General features: G+C 36.8%; 2 protein-coding genes and 1 non-coding gene across 12 annotated transcripts in view; 1 reads left to right on the forward strand and 2 right to left on the reverse strand.

Moving 5' to 3' along the window:
* The window catches only part of TMEM87A (transmembrane protein 87A), a 44,453-nt gene extending 23,576 nt beyond the window's left edge, over positions 1 to 20,877 (reverse strand). For 3 of the 4 annotated variants that reach the window (XM_032343432.1, XM_032343431.1, XM_032343429.1), the window contains exons 1-7: positions 20,658 to 20,877; positions 19,346 to 19,406; positions 16,792 to 16,877; positions 12,207 to 12,320; positions 10,261 to 10,314; positions 10,130 to 10,174; positions 3,360 to 3,477 (exon numbers count right to left, since the gene is read on the reverse strand). In XM_032343432.1, coding sequence (XP_032199323.1) covers positions 3,360 to 3,477; positions 10,130 to 10,174; positions 10,261 to 10,314; positions 12,207 to 12,320; positions 16,792 to 16,877; positions 19,346 to 19,406; positions 20,658 to 20,813 — 634 coding nt within the window. In that variant the 5' untranslated portion in view covers positions 20,814 to 20,877. The remainder of the gene's footprint in view (positions 1 to 3,359; positions 3,478 to 10,129; positions 10,175 to 10,260; positions 10,315 to 12,206; positions 12,321 to 16,791; positions 16,878 to 19,345; positions 19,407 to 20,657) is intronic. The other variant, XM_032343430.1, reaches the window with a different exon arrangement.
* On the reverse strand, positions 14,767 to 14,870 carry LOC116592159. The gene has a single exon (XR_004286344.1). It is a non-coding gene; the product is annotated as a U6 spliceosomal RNA (small nuclear RNA).
* Positions 20,878 to 20,883: 6 nt separating the features above from the next.
* GANC (glucosidase alpha, neutral C) overlaps positions 20,884 to 25,754 on the forward strand; it is a 75,988-nt gene continuing 71,117 nt past the window's right edge. For 6 of the 7 annotated variants that reach the window (XR_004285792.1, XM_032343424.1, XM_032343425.1 and 3 more), the window contains exons 1-4: positions 20,977 to 21,212; positions 21,568 to 21,928; positions 23,311 to 23,373; positions 24,966 to 25,074. Coding sequence is in view for 6 of the 7 variants with exons in the window: in XM_032343424.1 (XP_032199315.1) it covers positions 21,900 to 21,928; positions 23,311 to 23,373; positions 24,966 to 25,074 (201 nt within the window). In the remaining variant the exon portion in view is untranslated. The other variant, XM_032343422.1, reaches the window with a different exon arrangement.

Here is a 25,754-nt window from a genome sequence, read left to right on the forward strand (position 1 = left end):
AAATTGAGACTGTAACTTCATCAGATAACAAAGCACCTTCCTAAAATGAGAAAATGTACGGTTTTATTTCCCTTCAAAAGTCTTTTTTTGTTGTTCATATTAGCTAATACAGAAATTTCCACTCTATATTCCATTCCTCAAATGGTGAATTAATGTAATGTTTCTGTTTCTTAGAATTCCTACATAAATAATACTATTGGGGAACTAGCACATTTAGAACTCAGAACTTGTAGCCTTTATTAATAAAGTCTCAGTTATTACCTAACTAAAAAAAAAAAGGCTAAAAAAAAAGAAAGAAAGAAAATTTGGCTAACACTTGCTCTATGCCAAAATATAAAGTAAATTTATTAAGCACTTACTATGTGACACGCATTAGAGAAAAAAGAGGAGATAAAAAGATGAATAAAATGTTTTCTACCAGCCCGCAGAAAACCAGCTAGAAGGGAGAGAAAGTAGGAAAGCAAGACAGAGAACCCCCCAACATATGCTTTCTCTCTCATGCTTGCTCTCTCAAATAAAATCTTTAAAAATAAATAAATAAAAATAAAGTACCTTCTTATCTCCAAACAATGGATGGATAAAACAAAATAAGGACATAAGTTCTAAAACAAGATATATACCTCCCAATATAAAAACTGAACAGAAACTCAGAACAGTGTATGACACTGAAGCTATCGTCATTTTGACTCTGGGCCTGAAAAGCAAGCTATGGTAGTCAGGAGTGCAGTTCTTATGGGATTACCAAAATTAGTAGGAGTCTAAGGAAAACCAGGAGCAGAGCCAGATTTAATGCATGAAGAGGCTGAAGAGGAACGGAACAGGGCTTCTTTTCCATCCTTTTCCAAGAAAGAAGGTTGAAAGTAAATGCTAGCAACTGCTGCTTTAGACTATTATTCTTTAGAAAGCTATGGGCCTAGAAATACAGGATACCCCTACATCTTGGGTCCAGAAAGTATGCAAGGTCACCCATTGGTTTACCTAGAACTGCTATATCCCATATAACTATAGAGCAGAAGACCCATTTCTGGTTTGGGAATTAAAAGCATTCAACACAACAATCTACAAAAACCAAATATTTTAAATTGAATCAAACAAAAGAAATAGTGAAATAGAAAAGAAAGACACAGTTGGGAAAACTAATAAAAGCTGGTTTGCTAGAATAAAAATATAGTAAAATACAATTCTACGAAGTTTTTTTAAAAGTTAAAAGGGAAGGGGCGCCTGGGTGGCTCAGTGGGTTAAAGCCTCTGCCTTCGGCTCAGGTCATGATCTCAGGTCCTGGGATCGAGCCCCGCATCGGGCTCTCTGCTCAGCAGGGAGCCTGCTTCCTCCTCTCTCTCTGCCTGCCTCTCTGCCCACTTATGATCTCTCTCTCTGTGTCAAATAAATAAGTAAAATCTTAAAAAAAAAAAAAAAAGTTAAAAGGGAAGATAAAAGCAGAAAGAATGAAAAAAGCTACAGATACAGATTTTTTGGTAAAGAAATACTACTTATTACGCCAATAAAATCTGAAATCTTGAATGATACGGACAATTTCTTAAAAACCAAAAAAAATCAAATAAAAACAATAATTTTAAAAAAGTATTACTATTAAAAAAGAAAATTAGGGGCACTTGGGTGGCTCAGTGGGTTAAAGCCTCTGCCTCTGGCTGAGGTCACAATCCCAGGGTCCTGGGATCGAGCCCCACATCAGGCTCTCTGCTCAGCAGGGAGCCTGCTTCCCTCCTCTCTCTCTGCCTGCCTCTCTGCCTGCTTGTGCTCTCTGTCAAATAAAATAAGTAAAATCTTAAAAAAAAAAAAAAGAAAATTAATCGGTCTTTTAAAATCTATATAGAGGAGGAAAAAAAGAACATTAGGCCAAAACACTATAGTAAGTTCTACAAAACATTCAAAAAATGGATAATCCTACCCATACAAAAACTACTCTACAGAATTTTATAATAGGGGATATTCTCCAATTCATTGTATAAGACTAGTATAATCTGGATGCCAAAACCCATAGATGACAGTATGTGAAAAGAAAAGTATAGGCCCATCTTACCATGAGCAAAACTTCCAAATAAAACTGTATAAAACAGAAGTCAGCTATATATATATATAAAATGTGTGTAAGTGTGTGTATATCAAGATCAATACTGGCATCTCAGAAATTCAAGAATGGGTTTTTCCTTTTTTTTTTTTTTAAGATCTTATTTATTTATTTGAGAGAAAGAGAAGGAACATGACTGGGAAAGGGGCAGAGGGAGAAGGAGAAGCAGTCCCCACTGAGCAGGGAACCCAACACTGGGCTTAAACCCAGGGACCTGGGCTGAAGGCAGACACTTAACCGACTGACCCACCCAGGTGCCCCCAAGGATGGTTTAACATTAGAAAAATTGGTTAATATAATGCAACACATTAACAGATTAAAAATGGGGGAATCTACGTGATCATTTTAATTAATATAATCAAAGCATTTGATAAAACTGAGCACTCATTCTCCATAAAAAAAAAAAAAAGACATAAAAATACACTTAGTAAATGAGGGGGAAAAAAAAATCCTTAACCAAACACAGAATATTCTGAAAAGTCAACAGTGAAAACAATTAATGGTGAAATGCACTAAGGGTGCCAATAAAGTCAGTAACAAGATAAGGATGATCATCATCATTGTTTCATTCAATATTCTACTCAAGAAAGGAGGGGAGGGGGGAGGGAAGAAAACTGCAAAGGAGGAAGAAACATAAAATAGAAACTAAAGAAAATAAGACTGGTTAGTTAAGTGACCACAAAATTCCAAGAGGCGATGACTCCAGGAACTGGGTAAGAACAGAAAGGAGAACACTAAGAAAAACTGAGACACTAAAAACTTAACAAAGTCAATTAAATTCATAAATTTCCAAGTTTTCACTTGGTAATCAAGTTATGACAAGTCAAGATGAGAATACTGAGAACAAATACCAATTAAGAATCTTAAAAGCAGGAGGATCAAATGACAGAAAATCAAATCTGGTATCTATAATACATAACAAGAAAGCATAAGTAAAGTGCCTGAAACTATGTCTGGTACACAAAACATTTCTTCTTCTTCTTCTTCTACTTCTACTTCTTTCTTTTTTTTAAAGATTTATTCATTTGCTAGACACAGAGAGAGAGAGAGTACAAGCAGGGGAAGCAGCAGAAAGAAGGAGAGGGGGAAGGAGGCTCCCCACTGAGCAGGAAGCCCCACCAGGAGCTTGATCCCAGGACCCTTAATGGACTGAGCCACACTCACAACAAACATTCTTAATTATTCCCTCCCTTACATCAATTTTACACTATTGATCACACATGAAACAACTAGATAATATGAATGGTACAAAGGAACAAAATGTACGTACTGGTAAAAAGATTACTGAGTGAATTTTCTTTTGAGGATTCCTTTGAGGATGAAATGCCAATATGTACAATAAAAATGTATGGTGCATCTTGCCAAGTTTTCAGTGGATCATGCATTGCCTGGAAAAAAAAAAAAAGACATCAAATCTACAAGTCTTAAGAACTAAGAACATGTGTCAATATGAAAATCTTCTTCCAGAATGTGCCTAAAAACATAGCTGAGTTCTTCACTTTCATTCATTAAAACAGCAGGTACAACAGAACAAACAGGCCTATACTGCATAAAGTATGTCAGACTACAAATTATTATATGACAGGAAATTTTAGATCTTGTCATGCACAAAAATCATGTATTTAGCCTATTTTTTTTTTAACAAGGAAAACCTCAGCTAAATATCACTAAATTGAATGTTGCATTAAGCCATGCTAGGATACTTGGTTATATTTTATATAGATAAAGTAAGGAGATTTAAATCACCTCAAAACAAAAAATAACCATGATGTTGACAGTGAATTATATTATAAACACTAACTCCTGAATTTAATTTCCTTTGTTCAATATACTTCTCAAAACTACCAGAATTTCTAGTGAAAAGGACTCACATTTTTATCAAAAATTAAATCATGGCTAGTCTATGTGGAGTCACTGTCTGTCAAAGTAAAGGAAGTGGAGGTAACGGCCTCCATGTATACAGAACAAGTTATTTGGGAAGAATCCATTTCAAGGCCAGTTATTCATAGCCCAAGCAAAAAGCTTTCAAAGGATTTGTTGTCATACTTACTAGCGTACTATGGACCCTCACAAACGCAATACTAAAACACAAAGTTAAAGGAGAAAATTACTGGCTTCTTCCTTGTGTGAAAGGAGGTATCACTGCTTAGACTTAAAATTTATTATCTTCTGGTCTTAAAATTAAAAGAAACTTTTACCCAGACACCTCTGGGTAAGTGTCATCGATCTATAAAACCCCTCAAAGTGGATAACAGAGTTTACATATTTATGTGTTTTCCTGTGGAGCCACAGGTTTTCTAAAATGTTCAAATTATCCTACAACCCAAGAAAAGGCCAAAACAAGAGTTCAAAAATTATCTTCCATGCCCAAATCACAAGTGTCAAAGTAAATTAAATGATTCTACAACTATAATACATTTACTAGGTTATCTTAGTAACTTAAGAACATAAATGCCATACTGAATCACATATTGTTTTATCTCTGCCTGAAGGCCTCTTTCTGACAAAATTAAGGAGTTATTTATGAGAAAAATTTAAAGCTTCAAACTTATAGGTACATCATGTCCTTTACCCATAATTAACTGAATCTTCCCTGAACTTATGTGTGCATTAACCAATAAAACTTAGTTTGGTGTAATAAGCTGCTTTGGCATTAATTCTATACACCTTAAAACTGCCTCTACAAATTTCAGAAAGGACTCATTAATTCTGATATTCCAGGATTTGACAAAGTTTCCATCTAACCCTGGGATATACATTATTTTGAGCCTGTAAAAATAACCATATGCCAAGTTTTGACTTCGTAACCAGGCTTTGGCAAGTCTAAAGTCTAGTTCAGAATACTGAGAACATAATACCAATTAAGAATCTTAAAAGAGGGGTGCCTGGGTGGCTCAGTTGCTAAGCGTCTGCTTTCGGCTCCTGTCATGATCCCAGCATCCTGGGATCGAGCCCCACATTGGGCTGCCTGCTCAGCAGGGAGCTTGCTTCTCCCTCTCCCACTCCCCTTGCTTGTGTTCCTTCTCTCACTGTGTCTCTCTCTGTCAAATAAATAAGTAACTCTTAAAAAAAAAAATCTTAAACTATATGCCAGGCACTCTGGCACAGGTTTAACATTTATTATAATGCTTAATCCTCACAACAACCATGTATGATAGGTACTACTATTAATTAGCTCCTTCATAACTGTGCTTTAAGAAGTGAATGGATAGGGGCGCCTGGGTGGCTCAGTGGGTTAGAAGCCTCTGCCTTCAGCTCAGGTCATGATCTCAGGGTCCTAGGATCGAGCCCCGCGTCGAGCTCTCTGCTCGGCGGGGAGCCTGCTTCCCTTCTTCTCTCTCTGCCTGCCTCTCTGCCTACTTGTGATCTCTGTCTGTCAAATGAATAAATAAAATCTTAAAAAAAAAAAGTGAATGGATAAAATAAACTGTGATACATTCAAGTAATGGAATATTATTTAGCACTAAAAGGAAATGAACTATCAAGCCATGAGAATGCATGGAGAAACTTTAAACTCATAATACTAAGTGAAAGAAGCCAATCTGAAAAGGCTATATATCACACAATTTCAACTATAAAACATTCTGGAAAATGCACAACTATGGAGACAGTAAAACAACAGAAAACAATCAGGGTGCCTGGGTGGCTCAGTCAAGCATCTGACTCTCGATTTCAGCTCAGGTCATGATCTCAGGGTATGAGATTGAGCCCCCTGTGGGGCTCCACACTCAGCAGGGAGTTGGCTTGAGATTCTCTCACCCTTTGTCTCTGCACAAACCCCCCCTTTCCAAATAAATCAATCAATAAATCTCTAAAGAAAAAAATCAATGACTGCCAGGGGCTTGAAGGGAAGGAGAGATGACTAGATAGAGGGAGCACTGAGGATTTTTAGGGCAATGAAACTATTCTCTATATTATAATGGTATGTATCCGTCACTTTACATTTGACTAAAAACAAGTAACACAAGGAACTAACACTAATGTAACTATGGACTTTGGTTGGTAACAACGTGTCAATGTTGATTCATCAACTGTAACAAATGTGTCACACTGGCTGGTGCAAGGTGGGGGGGGAGTCTGTGCGTTTATGAAGGAGCTATGTAGGACCCCTGCCTTTTGGTCAATTGTATTATGAATCTAAAGCTGCTCTAAAAAAGGAAATCTACTAATTTAAAAAACATTACAATGGTAAATATATCACATTACTGCTTAAATCAAACCATAAAATTGAATTAATAGAAACATTAATACTTCTTAGGGAGAAAAGAGAGAGAAAAGCCCCTTTGTCTAAAAAACTTGTTTTATCAGAGCTTTAAAAAAAGGAGGAGGTGCTGAACTTGTGATTACCCTTAAAATAGAATTATTAGGGGCACCTGGGTGGCTCAGTTGGTTAAGGATCTGCCTTCAGTTTGGATCATATTCCCAGGGTGTTGGGCTCAAGCCCCATGTCGGGCTTCCTGCTCAGTGGGGAGTCTGTTTCTCCCTCTCCCCCATTCTCGTTCTCTATCTCAAATAAATAAAATCTTTTTAAATAAATAAAAATAGTATTATTAAAGTATTCTCCTCTTAGGCCCAATTTTCAGGAAGAATGACAAAGGACAGATAAATCTCTGACTTTTTATTATAATCTGACTAAATATCTCTAAATAAATATTACTTGTGATATTCATCAGGGTCATCTTCCAGCCAGCTTTAATCACTAGGAACAGGGCTCAAGCCTTGAGCAAATTTTAGAAGTATGCTATGCTTCAGAGGGTGCCTGGCTGACTCAGTTGGTGAAAAACGTGACTCTTGATCTTCGAGTTCTGAGTCGGAGCCCATTGTTGGGTGCAGAGAATATTTAAAGGGGCACCTTGGGAGGCTCAGTGGGCTAAAGTCTCTGCCCTCAGCTCAGGTTATGATCCCAGAGTCCTGGGATCGAGTCCTGCATCGGGCTCTCCGCTTGGCAGGAAGCCTGCTTCTCCCTCTCCCACTCCCCCTTGCTTGTGTTCCCTCTCTCGCTGTGTCTCTCTCTGTCAAATAAATAAATAAAATCTTAAAAAATAAAAAAATAAATAAAAATAAAATACAGTATAAAATCTTTTAAAAAATAAAATCATAAAAAAAATGCTATACACAAAAGGCCACTGAATAAAAGCACAATTACCTATCTGCATACAAATAAATGTTTAGCTTCAGCAATAATTTTTTATAAATAAAATTTACAATAATTTAATCTGACAAACTGCATAAAATCTGTTTTAAATTATAACAGTCATTGTGAGCACAGAGGGAAACTCAATCCTCTTTTCTTAGGACAATAAATTGCTGTTATTTTTCTCTAGAATAAAATATAAACATATAAAACAAAATATACATAGAACATATAGAACAAATAGAACAAAATATTAAAAAAGAACTTATAAATTATAAATTGTGCATACACTTGGAACCAGCAATTCAACCTCTAGGAATTTAGGCTAAGAAAATAAATGTGCTCAGGGTACCTGGGTGGCTCAGTGAGTTGAGCATTTCCTACTCTTGTTCTCAACTTGGTCTTGATCTCAGAGTCATGAATTCAAGCCCCAGTGTGGAGCCTACTTTAAAAAAAAGAAGTATGCACAAAGATATAGCAGTACATTAGGAATGGGACCTTATCTATAATAGGGAAAATTTGGAAACAAAACAATATACATCAATCAGGAGTTAAGTATAAAAATCATGGTGAAATGAAAAAGTATGCAACCATTAAAAAAGTGAAATAGCACTCAATGTACCAATCTAGTAAGTGAAAACAAAAAATTATATAGCAGTACATATAACATAATCTCACTTTGGTCAGTAAATATCTCTTCTGTGTAATCACACTGAACTGCTAGAAAATAAAATTACAAGGGATTTACTTTTAAGTGTATAGAAGCAACATGTGCCAACATGGAAGTCTTTTGAAACCAGAATATAAAAATTTTTTTAAATATTCAAAATTAATCACTGAAGTGCTGTTTAAAATTGCAAGATAATGAAACACATAAATGTCTGACAATGGATCGTTTGCTAACAAATTACAATGTATGAATACAATAAAATACTCTGCAGAGACCTAAATAATGATGTCATAGAATATTTACTAAACTGGAAGGAAGTACATGTTATACTGCCAAGCTAAAAAAAACACTACAACATAATATATATTGTAGGATTCCCATTATTAAATAAATAGAAGTATGTTCAGTCAGAGACAAAAGATTATAAAATAAATATATTTATACTCTACGGTGTGTGGTAGTATTAGATGATTATTTCTTCTTTGCATTTATATATGTTTTCTAAATTTTTGATAGTGAATATATGCAGATTAGCAATAAGAAAAAAAAATTTTTTTAATGAAGTCTGCAGTGCCAAACTCATCTTTAGGTTAAAATTCCATAAACTATAAATCGGGGCAGGGAAAGGGGGGAAACTTCCAGAATAGCAGAACAAGAACGTGGGCAAAATGATCTAAATCAACATCTCCCCAAAAGCAACAAGAACGTGGGCAAAATGATCTAAATCAACATTTCTGCCAAGTCCAGAAATTAGCTAAAAACTTGCGCCAACCCTAAATGCGTTTCCTTAAGAAAAACAGTTGGGTGTCTTTAAGAAAAACAAGCCTGTGGTGTTTTTGTTCATCCTAATCCCACGTCCCTCTTCCAAACACCTTAAAACCAAAGTTCTCACAACTGTAATGGCTGTGAAAAACAGCAGTTTGGCAGCCACTGGAAAAAACAGAACCGGTTTGGAGCTGCCCTCAAACCCAGTGGCAGAGCTCTTTGGCAGGTGCTGAAAAGCTCCTTTCCCAGGTCTTATCTTTTTATATGACCTAATCCATCCTCATATAGGATCCTATACTCAAGGCACCATCAAAGGCACTCAGCAGCAACTGTGACAGATCATATCTGTCCCCCTCCCTCAGCTGATGTTAGCAGGCTGGGCTATCAAGAGGCTGACTAAAAACTTAAAAGGAAAGACTGGAAATGAGATGATCACAGGTGGTCTCAAGGGTGACAAGGGTGGGAAGAGAAGTGACTGCTAATGGCTTTCCCATAATCAAAATAGTGACTTTCTGTGGTGACAAAGATGTTCTAGAATTAGATCCTGATTGGTGGTTGCACAACTTCTGAATATACTATATAAAACACTGAATTATAGCTTTTAAAAGGCTGAATTCTGAGATATGCATGTCTGAATAAAGTCATTATAAAATTTAAAACTTTAATCAGTTTTGTAAAAAGCATGATCCAACATGGTTAACAGTCTTATTTCCTCTGTATTTTTAAGAGGTAAAGTTTTGAGGAATTAGTTATTGTGAATTAGAAAGTGAATTATGAAAATAAAGGCATATTTATCATTTTCAACCTTATTTCAGCTTTCCAAACTGTCTTCCAGTTATACTGTATCATAAGATAACTTTAGATGTAGTTTGAGGATCAAGTTAAAGGTTCTTCCTATTTATGAGTCACATCTATTGGCTGATGATTACAAAAACAGACTTTAGCAAATAGGGAAAATACAGGAAATACATAGAAGAAAATAAAAATTGCTCATATTATCCACAACAACCATTACTAACACTTTTTTTTTTTTTTTAAGATTTTATTTATTTTTCAGAGACAGAGGGAGAGAGCGCGAGCGAGCACAGGCAGACATAGAGGCAGGCAGAGGCAGAGGGAGAAGCAGGCTCCCTGCCGAGCAAGGAGCCCGATGCGGGACTCGATCCCAGGACCCTAGGATCATGTTTTTGTTTGTTTGTTTTGTTTTTTTTAGTAATCTCTACACCCAATGTGGGATATGAACTGAGAACCCCAAGACCAAGAGTCAGATGCTCTACTGACTGAGCCAGGCAGGCGCCTCAGCATTTTGTGTTTAAACTTCCATTCTTAAATTTCTTTCTTAGTGCTCACTTCGGCAGCACATATACTTAAATTTCTTTTTTAAATGGTACAATATCAATAAGATTCAAAACACATAAACCTAAGAAACTGAAATATGTGTTCATTGTTCCAAATTAGCTACTATACTTACAGTTTTGTCTCCGGTAAGAGTAAGATTTGTTCCATTCTCCTTAGCCTTTAAACATTAAAAAAAAAGGAAAAGAAAATTAATTCAGAATTTTTACTTTACTCTCAGAAATACATAACAATGCAAACAATTACCTCCTGTTTTTCTCCTAAGAGAGGCAATCGATGTACAAAATCCCCAGAAAAGCTCTATGAAAAAAACAGAACATTAAAATTAAAGTAGTATAATAGTTAAACATAGTTCAAAATCCACAGAAATGATTAAAGCAAAACTTATTGTAGCAGTAAAAAAATATGGCACTGACAGACAAAAGATTTCCAATGAACCATAAACAAGTGAGTAGACTAAACTGAGAACTAAAAAATAGTATCAGACTAAACTGGCCATTCAATCTTTCTATTAAGAATTAAAGACACTTAAAAATTTAAAAAACCCTTAAACAGAAGGTATATGCTTAGTATGGAGAGAGCTTATGGTTCCCTCTCCTGCTACAGATGAGAAAAATATGGCTATATGTTATAAAGCTTTAGATGGAGAAATGGGATTTGAACATAGGATTTTCAACTCTTGGGTCTACTGAGTTAAGTGCTCCTTCCACCACAACACACTCACGCCTATAAAAAAAACTACACTAACTACCTTTCTTATCAGTTATCAGCAGATGAGGCATTTACCTTCCTGAGTAATTAGAACATGTATTTCAACTCTGTTACATTAGACTGGAGGAAGAGAGGTAAGCTTACTAATAGGGGTGTATGCCAAGACCCTGGAAAGATTACAGCAGATCTCAAAGTGAACCTTGGGCAGCACTATACAACAGGTAGCTTTCCATGATAAAATCCAAGAAAAGCCAACCAATCCTCCCAGGCTAGAAAACTAACAGAAAGTCTCTTACTCAACATTCCACTGTTTCTAGATTCTTTATTCTTCCACCATTATAAATATAGCTTTTTTCTCCAAATCCATAAACTCTAAGCTATAACAAGAACTGAACTATCAATTGTTATAGTTAGATTATCAATTACCTCATTTGCTTATTAATCACTAATTATTAAATTAAGGTCTTCTTATAAACCAACTTTACTTCTAGTAATTGGACCCAAAACCTAGCTTTTGGTGAACTCTGCCTCTTCAAGGCAATTTGCTAAATATTCCAAAGCAATAAACAAAGTAAGGACAAAAAGGCTATAGTTAACAAGAACTATTTTCAACACCCATAAAATATATAATTTCTCCATCAAAAAACTGGTGCTAGATCCTATTTCTAAGAAAAAAAAAATTTCGAAGATAAATTCCAATTACATGATTACATATGTGTAAACATTAAAAATACACATTATTTACCTCTTCTCCTTTACTCAAGAAAAAGTATGAAATTCAACTCTTTTGAGTTCAGGTCTGTAGCAGTAAAATCTAGAAACACTGATTTTTCTGAAAACATATTAATTAGATGAGATGACAAGAGAACTAAAAATTGGGGGTTTCAAATGTCCATCAGTGGATGAATGGATTAAAAAAAATTTGGTGTATATATATATATATGCAATTCATACTTAAAAAAAGAATTAAATGATATATGGATGAACCTTGAAAATATTTCACTAGGAGAAAGAAGCCAAACAAATATTTTATGATTCCATTCCTTTGAAGAATCTAGAATACTGAAATTCATAAAGACAAAGTAGAACAGTTGTTAGCAGGGATGGAGGGGGGAGGGGAGTGTTATTGTTTCATGGTTATGAAGTGTCAGTTTGGGATGATTAAAGTTCTGGAGATGGCTACTGGTGATAGTTGCCCAATAATACAAAAATACTTAATGCCCCCGAAGGACACACTTGAAAATGGTTAAAATGGTAAAAAAATTTTTTTACCATTAAAAAAAAAAAAAAATGGGGATCTGCTTTTTACACATGAAGGAAGGCACATCCTCTTTTTGATGAGATAAATATTAAATGGCTGACTATGCAAGTTATTTCTGTCAGAACAAAGAATTGGGAAGTGGGAAATGGGGAATCACCAAAAATACAGATATTAGACATTTCACCTCTTCTATTTCCCTCCAACCACTATCAAATATTACCTGTGTTTTAAAGAGTTCACTGCAGTTCTGGAACAATTTTGATGATGTTTGATATTTCCCAGACAAACCTTTTTTTTCCTTAAGGTTTTCCAAATATGTCTCCACTTCTTCTGCCTGTAAAAACAGAAAATACAAAGTACACAACTTACTTTTCACAAGGAAGGTATTTAGAAAACACCAAATAGATTGCTTACAGGACAGACACATTGTTGAATTTGCTATTTTAGAAATTAACAGCATCAGATAAAAACTGTGTAACAGTATCCAAGAATCTAACAGTATTAGACTCTGAAGTACTAAAATTCTAGTCCACTGCTTACAAAGAGTAGTTCTAAAAGTTCTAGGAAGACCTGGAAAATGTCAGAGTCCAGAAGGTTTTGTCACAAGAAAATACATTTACAACAGTTAAAAGACTAAATTGCCAACACCAACAAAAAGATATACTTGTGCTCATAAGCTAAGATAGAGCACAAAACTGCTGTAGCTATTCATAGCCCACTGTGGATATTCTGAGAAAAATTCACCATGTCTGTGGCTGCATCCATCAGTTCTGCAACTTTTCTCCTATACTTACATCCCTACTCTTTCCCTTTTTTCCCTAAGCTCCAGTTTTACATCTCCAACTAGCTGCATGTCATTTCCAGAATTCCGTCCTGTGGCAACCCAAGATAATTTTTATGTTCTTATCTTACCTATAAAGACCAGATCTGCTTAAGTTCTTGACCAGTTTATCACTAGTATCAAATGTACGAAGTTTTTACCTGTAAATTCAATTAGTGATTGATTAAGAGCAAAAGATCAATAATGCTTCAAACTACACTCTGGACATACTATCATTTCTCTTTAAATTCTTCAGTCCTTCCCCTCACCCTACCTCCTATCCAATGTTGTATAACAAAAGCAAAAAACAGTCACCGACACCACAAAAAAGGTAATGTAAAACCCTAATACAAGGCAGGAATTCAAAATCCTTAAGGTTTGGAAAACCAACTAGATGGTGGTCATTTTTTTAAAAACCAGTTAGAATATCTCTGAAATGGAAAAAAAAAAAAAAAGAAAGAAATGGAGGCTAGAAACAGAATGGAAAAGTCCTGAAAAATCCATGTTGGAGCCATATATATTCACTGCCCAAGTACAGTGTACTATGTCAACTGTGAAATGAGATCTAAAACTAATTCCACACTACTACTAATAAAGTAATAGGTTATTTGCTTTGTACTGATAATGTGAAAGTAATGATGGGTAAAATTCCTGCCCCTTATCAGGAATCAAGGCAGTGACATCGAGTTGTACCAGTAGTCATTGCAGTCAGTCATACACAGCTTAAAAAAAAAAAAAATGCCAGTTTTACTAAAAATGTCTTCAATGAACAGTAAAATCTATTAATGTTATTAAATCTGGACTTTGTGTGTATTTTTTAATATTCTACGAGACAAAATGGGAAATACGCAAAATACTATAAAAAAGATAAAACACTTTACAACTGTTTTGACTTATAACCTGAACTATCCACTTTTTCCATTTACCTCCAAGAATAACTGACAAACTATAGGTTATTCAGATTTGGTTATTTGGGAGATACTTTCTTGAAAATGGGCGAAGGGAGGCTGGTACTTCAAGGAAGACAAAAGAAAGTATTCTTTGCCAATGATAAAATTTGAGCTTTCAAACTGCATCTTCCTCACAATACTTAAGTCTCTAATACTCAAGGAGTTTCTGAGGTGACAGGAGGGTGATATTAACAAATATAACTTCAGGACACCTGTGTGGCTCAGTGGGTTAAGCATCTGCCTTTAGCTCAGGTCATGAACCCAGGGTCCTGGGATCAAGCCCCCTGTATGGCTACCTGCTCAGTGGGGAGCCTAGTTCTCCCTCTGCCTGCTGCTCCCCATTTGTGCGTGCTCTGACAAATAAGTATAATCTTTAAAAATATGTACATATATATATACACACACACATATATATAAAAAACACTTCAACTTAATTGTAAAATAAGTTAATATTTTAAAGATTTATAAAATTCAGTCAAGCACTATTTTCAAAATAACCAAAATTAGACATACATAAAAGACCAAAGTGCATGACACACCAACTTATTTAAATACAAAAGAGAAAGAATAAAGTTGACTGGTATGTCCTCAGATACCACAATGCCACCAACCTTTAAGAAACTCTACGTGTTACATTTCGGTATAAAATCAAAGAACACTATCTACAATTATCTGAAAACACTTAAAATATCATCCCCTTTTCCAACTATGTATCTGTATTATGAGGCCACATTTTGTGCATATACATCACAATAATACATCACAATAAACTGAGTGAAGAAGATATAAGAATTCAGCTGTCTTCTACTATATCCAACATCAAATGAAGAAAGGGCTTTGCAAAAATACAAAATAATACCTCTTCTGTGTTTTTTGGAAAAATCTATTTTTCAGTAAAAGTAAGTTTTTCGTATTAACATGCAATGACTTATTACTGCTACTGTAAAATAAATTAATACATATTTCTGTATTTTCTGTTTTAATCTCTAATACATTAACCCACATGAACAAAAGGTTTTATGGAATGCTTCATGAATTATGTGTCCTTCTTGTGCAGAGGCCATGCTAATCTTCTGTATTGTTCCAATTTTAGTATATGCACTTGTTAGAAGGTGGAGGAGGAACAATAAAGTATTCCACAAACTGAGAAGGTACTCTGAGACCAGAAAATGAAGGAGGCAACTCTCCACTGTTTATGCATAATTTTATTCAGGGTAACTTACTGACAGGGGGAGGGAAATGGGCATAGGACAATACATGGGAGCTGAAGAGTTATTCTCCGCAAAATCCAGACCCTAGTCCATAGATTTTATACAGTGAGCAGACATAAAGAAGGGCACTGTAGTGAGATCAAAGGATTCCCATGCACCTGTAAAGGGCCTGCAGGCACCTAATAAACAGCTAATCATTAATTAGATCTTGTGGCACTACCTGTGCATCAGGAAGGGTAAAGACAATGTTATCTCTAACAGATTCATGGAAGGCCAAAACAAGCCTCCCCCAATCCTGGCTTTCCCTTTTCTTTTCTTAAAGAAGGCATTCTCAAGATAGGCATTTCTCAAAGATGGCATTCCCTTTTCTTTTCTTAAAATTTTTGCATATTTATTAAATTCAATTAGTTAACATATAGTGTTTATTAATTTCAGGAATAGAGTTCAGTGATTCATCAGTCTTATATGTGATGGATGGTACTCATCCATCACAGGACCTCCTTAATACCCATCACCCAGTTACCCTATAACTACTCTTATAGTCACCCTTTACAGGGTCTCTTATGGTTGGGCACATGGGTGGCTCAGTCATTTAAGTGTCTGCCTTCTGCTCAGAAGTCCTGGGATCAGGTCCTGCATTAGGCTTCCTGCTCAGCAGGCAGTCTGCTTTTCCTCCTACCCTTCACCCCACTCATGCTCTCTCTCCCTCTCAAACAATAAAAAATATATAAAATCTTTAAACAAAAAAGTCTCTTCTGGTTTGTCTCCCTCTCTGATTTCATCTTGTTTTATCTTTCCCTCCTTTCCCTAATGATCCTTTGTTTTGCTTCTTAAATTCCATATATGAGTGAATCATATAACTGTCTTTCTCTGATTGACCTATTTCACTTAACATAATACCCTCTAGTTCCAACCACATTGTTGCAAATGGCAAGATTTCTATTTTTTTTTTGATGGCTAAATAGTATTCCATTGTATGTATATACCACATCTTCTTTATCCATTCATCTGCCAATGGACAGCTGGGCTCTTTCCATCATTTGGCTATTGTGGACACTGCTGCTATAAACGTTTGGGTGCAGGTGCCCCTTTGGATCATTATATCTGTATCTTTGGGGTAAATACCTAGTAGTATAATTGCTGGGTTGTAGGGTAGTTCTATTTTCAACTTTTTGAGGAACCTCCATACTGTTTTCCAGAGTGGTTACACCAGCTTACATTCCCACCAACAGTGTAGGAAGGCTCCCCTTTCTCCATATCCTCACCAACATCCAGTGCTTGCTGACTTACACATTTTAGTCATTCTGATTGGTGCGAGGTGGTATCTCATTGTGGTTTTGATTTGTAATTCCCCAATGCAGAGTGTCACTGAGCAATTTTTCAGGTGTCTGTTGGCCATTTGTATGTCTTCTTCAGAGAAATGTCTGTTCATGCATTCTGCCCATTTCTTGATTGGATTATTCTTTGGGTGTTGAGTTTGGTAAGTTCTTTATAGATTTTGGATATTCCTAAGGTTATGTATAATAATCTCTAAGGGGCCTGCAACACACAGCCCCATAAGTAACTGACAAACGAACAAAATGGGGGGCCAAAGATGGGAATCAGTACCGTCAGCACTTCTATAGTGCTGCTAAAGTGAGCAGGAGTATGCAATAATTTTTAAGGGTTGAGACCAAAAAGTTTGCTAGCATTGTAGGTCTGCAAACTGGGAAGCACAGATTCTAATTTCCACTCTTTCTCTCCTAGTTACATGACACTCCTTCCTCTATAAGGTAGGACACGATGATATTTAAAGTCCAAGAAGTCTGTTAATTTTATATTTACCTTGAAGTTGTAGATTTCATTGTAACAATCAGCACTTTTCAGATACCAGGTTATATTCAAAGATACATCACAAGGTTCTCCATCAACTATAAAAGAAGAAAACTTTGTGAATAAAGATGATTCCCAAACAAAGCATTTTTCCTAGGCTGTTACTCACATTCTATTTTTCCTGCTAACTTTAGGTATTCAAAGACCAACTCTTCTACGAACATAAGGTAATATACGTAAAAAGAAGTGGATATTCTTCAGATAAAAGTACTATTGTTCACAAAAGAAGTTTCTGACCTGCTTAAGTGTATCTACTTTTATGTCTTAAAACCTCAATTCCTGGTTCTCTGTTGGAAAAAACCTGGAAGTGATAAAGCAGTCCTCAGTTAAACCCAGTCTTCTATTATCATTCAAATATTTACTGAGCAGAACACTTAAGCATACAAAGCTACATGACACTGTATAGGCTGGAGAACAGGACTCCTAAGGAGGCTACATTCTAGTTGAAGAAACAAGGAATAACATTAGGGACATCATAAGGCAGTATTCAAAAATAGTTCCACTGAGGGAAAAATTAATGGCTTAGACCTTGAAAGATATCAAAACTAGACAGAAAGAACTAAGGAAAAAAAGCAAACCTGGGGAAGGAAGGAAGAGCAAAAGCAAAAATGAAAAACTCTTTCCCAAACCCACCTTAAGAGGGGCCTCAAGGAATCTTAAGAAGTCAGAGTGGCCTCATAACTCATTAACAATGCCTGGAACACAATATGCTAGAGGGCCAAGGCATTAGTCTGAAAACGTGAGAGCATAAATCTGACTGTATCACACCTCAGCTGTCCCCACCTGGAAGTCAGTTTATCTTTGATTCCAGCTGCGTTATGGAAAATATACTACAAGATACCTGCTTTATGCAAATATGACAAAGATAAACATGACTGTATCTAGGAATCTATTTTTGGTTCTTAACAAAAAGCGCACACCTAAAATTATAACCTTCCCTTTTGTGTTTTAAATTGTTTTCTCAAATTAATTTTCAAGTGACACACTTTTACATGGCTCAATTAAAATATATAAAACTCTGATGTGCTAAATAGAATTTATGGAAATGATAAAAAGGATATTTGCAATCTCACTGTAAACTATTCAGAAGAACCATACAAATTCTTCTATTAACTAAATAGAAGCCAGTAAGAAAATCCCCTGAACAAAAGATCTTCAGAAAGACTTGGCTGCAAAAATACTACTATATGTTAAAAGACACCATTCCGAACTTTGTATAGATGGATTTAGAGACGAAAATGGTCCCGGCAATTTCATGGAAAGCTATACCATAGCCCTAAAAGTATAAAATCGGAGACAAGGTAAATGTGAGCTAACAGAGAAGTAACAAAAGGAAACACAGTATAATGTTTTAGGAGTCTCAAATTCTCCCCCAAAACGAAATGTAAACTGCAAAACAGCAGCTTGCGTAAGGTGGCAAAGCACCAGTTGATTAAAAAACAGGTGAGAAAAGACTATAGATGATAAAAAGGTAGAATAGCATGCAGGCTGTCAGGCTATTCCAAAAAACCAAATACTGCTATCCTTAAAAGTTAGTCTTATCTAGCACACCAACCTCACAAGACAGACCAGTTTGTTTCAGTAATCTCATTTAAACCAAATTTAAGTCCTTAGTCAAGAAATTGCATTTTCATAGACAGTCTGTTTTTCATAGCAATTTTACTGGCCCCCTTCATTCCTGTTAGACTGTAAGCTCAGGAAGAGAGAAGGCCTTTTCTATCACTTCCTTGCTATCTAAAACAATGCCTGGCGCATAGTAGGTTTTTAATAACTACTCAGTAAATGATTAAAACAAAATCAACCAACTACAACTTATAATTTTGCACTTTCATGGAGAAAGACAGGCAAAGAAGCACAAATGGATGACCTGAACTTTTATCCCTGATCCTGAAATAGAGTTTTACCCATGATCATTTATTCCCTAAAATAAAACCAGTTTCAAAAATAAAAGGAAGCCTTTCTTTAATACGCAATGGGATATTCTGGATTCAGATACAGTGGTTTTCCTCAGTGGACAGACTGGTTTTGTTCTACATAATCCCTATTCCCGTAATAGCCTTGAGCTTCCTCTTTCAAAGATCCGAATAAGAAAATACACCTTCTGTAAACAAAGGTTTACTGAACATATGCATTCAGAGCCAAAGGTCTGACAAACCTAAGTCATGTGTTCAGTAAACATCTAACAAGCACACAAAAGCCAAGTCAGTGGTATCTCTTTGACACAGGACAGATTAAAACACCATGCAGACAAATCAAACAACATAATTGGTCTAACTGTATAAACACCAGAAAAACAAGAGAAGAAAATAAAGTTCACACAAGTATTCCGAAGATTACTCAGTGAAAAGACCTTAATTACACTAAGATGTTTATGCCTCGATAGTGCCAGACTATTAAATTTCAAAGCTTCCATTTAGAGTAGGTCAGAGATAGAAACTAGGTAATTTAAAAGTTTAAAGATCACTTAGAAACTCAAATAAAAACTTCATGAAATGCAAAAACTCACATTTCAGGAAGATAGTGGTATTTTTGAACAGGATCTTTCCAAAACTAAAATAATTTTTCCCCTGCAAAGATAAAGGAGAAAGATAATTAGCATCAGATCACTTTAATTCCCAAGGCAGAATATAATTGTTACAAAACCTAAATTTATAAAAATGTTTAAGTTAGTTTTCTTAACAACAAAAAATACATGAATATCCTTCCTTTTAGTAAAATTCGACCGCATCCAAACTGCAGAAGTTTGTAGCTTGGTGTAGAGACACAATTTTTTCCCCACAGACCATGAAGCAAGGACTCTAGAAGCTGCTAGAAATCTCAACCTAAATCTTCAAGTAAATTCCCTTCACTCACTAATCGCTGTTCAGAATAACCCAATCATTTCTTCAAATAAACTATTGTATGAGCAGACAGATGAACTTAACTAGTAGCCATTTTACCAAGAGTACCTAAAAGTCAGAACCTGAAGATCTTCACCGAATGAACAAAAGCTATTAATGCTTGCCATGTAAAAGCTCAAATGAAATTTCGACATTAGAGCCAGTGAGCAGAGCAGAATGAAACAAAAAGACCACCGTGGTTTCAACAGGAAAATGCTTTCTGGCATTTCCTGGATGCATCCGATTTGTTGGCTCGCAGGACTACAGCTCTTACTCAAATGAAATTTAAAGGAGGGGGGTAGGAGGACAAAAAGGGTCAACCTATCTAATAAATCATCCAAAAGAAAGGATACCTTTACCGTATCAAACTTTAGAACAAAATTTCTTCCATTTCAGCCATTCTCATCTTAGAATACATTTTTTTAAATGCCTAGGCTTCCTAATCACACAGCAAAGCTTAGAATAACCATTCCAAAGTTCCAATGATATCAAACAACTTTGTTAAGTAGAATCACCCAGTAACAAAAAAGTGCAGAGAAAAAAACGTAAAGAAAGACACCTATTTCCAGATCTCTCTCCTGCAGCTCGGGGTCACTGGATTCTGCGAAACTTTAGCTGAAAGGGAAACCGTTCTCCACCTTTTCATCAACTTTCCCGTCTCAAGGCATTCAAAGTTCTCTCTGACTTCGCTGGTAAAATACCGTTCCACCATTCTTCTCCGCTCCTGAAGTGGTCCTAGCACTCCCGCTAACCTACCCACGGAAGTGCACAGCTGTCCGCTCCAGGGAGGTGGGTCCCTGCTAACCAGCGACACAGACGCTCCAGGCAATTCCACTCCTTTGGAAGCGGACTTCAGCGGAACCTTCATGGACCCCTAAGGCCGCCGTAGCCCCACCCCTTGCTCCTCCAGGCTCAGTTGCTTCTGAAGTGAACACTCACCGACGGTATCGGAATGTGCCACTTGGATCGGTCGGCAGCGGCGACAGGTGCCGGCCCTACACCGAGAAGCGACAGTGGGGACGGCTGAGCCCCCAGAAGTAGAAGAATGACAGGCAGCACCTGAAGCCACGCAGCCGCCGCCATCTTCACAGCCATGGAGCGCCTACCGAAAGCATTTCACCTCCTTCCGGTTCGCCCCGCCCTCTTCCGGCCCTGCTCTGGGGGCGGGACCATCCGGGTCCTCGAAACCTCCCGGGGCTTGTTTGTTTGGCCACCCAGCAGCCCCTCCCTAAGCCAGCCGTCACGACCTCGTGTGAGTTTTAGACCGTACAGCGCAGACGTAGTTCTGTGGTTTGCCGGTCACCTTGGAGCATTAGGATGTTTATCAAAAGCTGCCTCCGCTTCTGTCGGCCCTTCTCTCTCCCGGCCCTTAAAGGGTCTGGGGATCAAGCAGGCACCCAGTGTGGCGTTTGGCTCTCTCCTCCTCTCGTTCGCCCCAGCCTTTCATGCGTTCTAGATCAAAGTCAGTCGCTGGGGCCGAAGTCTGGGAAAGCCGTAAGTTCGCCTGTTTGGCGTGTAGTAGTCACTTATCGGTTTTCTGGAGATATTTAAGCAAAGACGGAATTTGGCAGTGGTAGAGTATAAGCACTTACAGAACTGTATCTACTGGAGTAGATACACCCTTTATAAAGACCATTTTATCTCTGAAAGGGGAAAGCAGAATTTGACCGGGGAACACCAAACTTCAGCGCAGAGCAGGCCGGCACTTTCTACTAAAAACTGAAAGTGGGTCAGTTTTCAGGATCTGTGGCGTGACGGTCACGGAGATCAACCTGCAGAAGTTTGGCCTGGGTCAGGCAAGCGGTCTCCGTATTTCCTGTTTCTCACGCTCTTGACTTTTCTCCTCTAGGGCTGTTTGAGTACACGCCCCCTCCACCGCAAAGACAGTTTTGATTCCTCAGGAAAGCAGTTCTTCGTCGGGCATTCGTAACTAAGAAAATTTGGCTACCTAAATCCATGTAGAAGCGCTAATTTGGCCTGGAAAACCGAGGAGTAAGTGCAGATTTGCTACTCCTTAAGGACCTAGAGAGGACTCCATCTCCCAGGACGACTCCATCTCCCAGGACGTGACAGTGGTGAAGTCCTGGTTATAATTTAGAAAGACGGCCAATAGGAGTTTTAAAAAGACCGCGCTTGGCCTTGGCCTGAGCGCTGAAAGAGGGTCGAATTGCCTGGGAAGCCATGGAAGCTGCTGGGAAAGAGGAAATCAGGTAAAGGCCCAGTGGTCCTGCAGGGACTGAATCCAGACAGCAGGGGATGGAGAGTAACTGAAAGCAACATTTTGGTTTTGAAGGAAGGCTTTACTGATTGTTGAATGACCTGTTAGTTGCATGTTTCCTATTTATGTATTTAATCTTTATAATTTTTCTCAATTCCCCAGCCCCTCATACAATACTTTTAGGATGGTTTACAAAACAGTAGAAGAGTTGTGATCAGAACTGTAACCTGTGAATTTCAAGCATGTTGCTTTCCATATTCAGCTGTACCCCCATCTTCCTGTATTAACAGAGCTCATTCTTTAAAGCTGGAAAGCAAAAAGACTAAATTTCTCAAATCTTTGCAGACTTGATTAAAAGAAACACTGACAAAGACTGCATCAGTGAAGGATTTGATGACTTCCAAAAAATAATTTTTTTAGTACAGCCAAGTATATCTGTGTGGGCTTGTTTTCCTGTCTGGAAATTTGTGTTCAATCATAGTTTCCTACATATTCATAAACATGCTGACTGTAGCTGTATTCAGTAACATGTCTGCTTGAAGGCCAGTGGTTTTCCCCCTCCTTACAGTCTATAGTTGTTTTAATCATATGGAGGCTAATTTATTTTTTTAAAGATTTTATTTTTAAGTAATCTGTACCCAACACTGGGCTCTCGAACTCAGAACCCCAAGACCAAGATGCTTCACTGACCGACGGAGGTCAGTGCCACTGGAGGCTAATTTAAATACATATTTTCTAGCAGCAATATGTATGTATCTTATTCATGGTCTGTTCCAGAAACAGCTATTCTAGGAACTTGGTTTTAAAAAGCGTTGACTCCTAATTGTCAGCATAATTCAAAAGCAAAAGATTTTCCTTTTACATCTGTTTCTATCATTCTAGTCCCTTGCACATACCTCTGTTGAAGTATTTGTCAGGTTGATTTGTACTTGTTGGTTAGGCTCTTGTAGAAAGCTCAGACACATTCCTTCCTATCTTCCTCAGGGCCCAGCACTCACTGAAAATATTTTATTGAATAAGTAGGTGGATTGTTTTAGTTTCGTTTGGGTTTTTTTGTGGTTTTGCTTCTTCTAATTTTATTATTGTAGTCATAGCCTTCAGTTATTATTTTAAAAGAATCCTTCTTTATAAGTGACAGTATTTTTTCCAGTGTTTCAGTGTATTCCCAGAACTTGATATTTTGTTGTTTACCTTGTGTGATTTACAAAAAGATGTTACTCTGCAGCACACAGGCTATCGTATTATGTCATGGTCACGACAGTTTTGCATTGCAGAAGTTTATTACCTAAGTTCATGCTGTAGTTAGAGAAGGAACAAAAATTGGATTCACAAACTTTGGAGAAAATAAATTTCTTAAAATGTCTTTTTATTTAGTGTTGAAGATGAAGCTGTGGATAAAAATATTTTCAAAGATTGCAACAAGATTGCTTTCTACAGGTAAGAAGAGGAAATGTATTACCTGATCAAAATATTCCAATATTGCAATGTTTGTAGGCTTTTTAAGGAAAGGGTCAGTTAGGAAATGTAGTCATTAAAAAATTAATCAGACAGGAGACATTGATCTTTATACACTTATTACTGTCTTATTTAAATTTCTAAATAAATACGTATCTTATTTTTAATGTGTTTATATCTTTTTTTTAAGGTTTTATTTATTTATTTGACAGAGAGAGAGATCACAAGTAGGCAGAGAGGCAGGCAGAGAGAGAGAGAGAGAGAAGCAGGCTCCCTGCTGAGCAGAGAGCCCGACGTGGGACTCGATCCCAGGACCCCAAGATCACAACCTGAGCCAAAGGCAGAGGCTTTAACTCACTGAGCCACCCAGGCGCCCAGAAGTGTTTATATCTTTGAACAGATAATACTTCTATAGGTTTCAGAAGTCAAATAATATAAAAAGATATACTTTGAAAAGGGTTACTCCCATGCCTGTCTCCCTTCACCCCATTCCACATATTATCCCTCTAAGTAACCAGATTTATTAGTTTCTTATTTATCCTCCCAGTATTTCTTTTTGTGAATACATATATTCTTATATCACTGCCTTTCTTATAACAAGTCACTTCCTATATATGTTGTTGTGTTCTTTTTTTCTGCTTTATAGTTTATTCTGAAGAGCTCTGCATGAGTGTATAGAGATTGTCCTCTCTTTTTCTGGCTGTGTAGTATTCTATTGGGTAGATGTACAATGATTGATTTGTTCTCCTTCCTATTGCTAGATCCTTGAGTTTTTAATCTTTTAGCTATAAAGTCATGCCATAATGAAAAGCTATACATATGTCATTTCCTACATCTGCAAGTGTATTTATAGGATTAATTTCCAGGAATGGAATTGCTGCATCAAAGAATAAATACATTTAAAATTGTACCTATTACCAGAGACACCCCCATAGGGATTGTACTGTTTTATGCCCTAATCACCACTGTATAAGATTACCTGTTTCCCCAGAGCTTCAGAAAATATTTCTTTAAAATACTTTTGTTGACTATATGTCTTTGTGTGATCCTAAACCTGAAACCACCCAAAATTGTATCCTATGTTACAAATTTCTAATTTATTCACACTGCTCTAAAGGAAGAAAATCAGATCACTTAAATTCTGAATAGGTACCTTAGAGGGAATTCTATAGGGAACTCTTTGATTATTTTGTAAAGTCCCTGGATTATATTGGATTTCCATAAGAATTTATTGAGCTTCTATTAAAGTGTACATTTTGTGGAAGGAGGGAGGGAAATTAACAAGCTAATAAATGTCATCTATGAAAACTGCCCCACCTTCTCAGTAAAGGGGACAAAATGCCATCCTCGGACAGTGCTTTGTTGAGCAATTACATTCATATTATTCTTATTCATACTAATTTTATTAGCACTCTAATAACAAAGTACTCCTATTAGTACTTTATGAGAGTACTAATACTGTCTGGACCCAGTTCATTTACCATCATAGTGAATTTTAATGACTTCCACATGATAACATAGATTGCTGACAGTCACAAATAATTCTTGGGTATTTATATTCTGTATATCTGCAGGCGTCAGAAACAGCAGCTCTCCAGGAGATCAACCTATAAGGCATCACTAGACTCAGCCATGATAGGCAAAGACAGCACCAAGTTCCGAATCATCAATGAAACAACCAAGGTGAGAGAGAAGTATTTTCTAAGAGAATTATTTGTTCCTATATTAAGTTGGGTTTGAATGAAGTAAAGTTCCACAAAGGCTAATAATTAAAACTATGTATGCATCAAAAATAAACTTTGTTGAAGAAGTAATGTCATCTTTTTTGTATCTATACTAATACTACTTAAAAAGTAATGTGAATATTAACTTACCTATTGCCTCTGTATCATATGCTTTCTTACATGTTTTACAAACGTTATTTCCTTTTAATTAGTCTTCATAATACAGAAAAGTGACTAGAAAGTCACCTGCTCAAAGTCAGAGTCAAGTTTTCCCCTGCATCTGTCAACTCTGTCAAGTACCCATGTTCAGTTACTGTTACACAGTGTGCAGTTGAGCATGCAAATGAGCAAGGTATGGATTCAGGGACTGTCCAAACTTCAGGGGAGCAAGGGACTATATAGTTGAAAACCTAAGTCACAAATGTGCTATCTTCCTGGGCTGCTTCACTAGCAGATCATCCTGGTTATTACATACTGAAAGGATGAGAGCAGGTATTAAGTACTTTTTCTCACTTGTCAAGTCATCATTCTACTTCAGAAGGGCCAGTCACAGAAGAAGTGCACAATGGGCTAAGCCAGGAAGTATGGCTGTGCCCAAGTACCCAGGCTCCCAGCCTGACCCCCACTGTCTCATTAGAA

This window comes from Mustela erminea, chromosome 5 (assembly GCF_009829155.1).
Source record: "Mustela erminea isolate mMusErm1 chromosome 5, mMusErm1.Pri, whole genome shotgun sequence".
Classification (NCBI taxonomy): domain Eukaryota; kingdom Metazoa; phylum Chordata; class Mammalia; order Carnivora; family Mustelidae; genus Mustela; species Mustela erminea.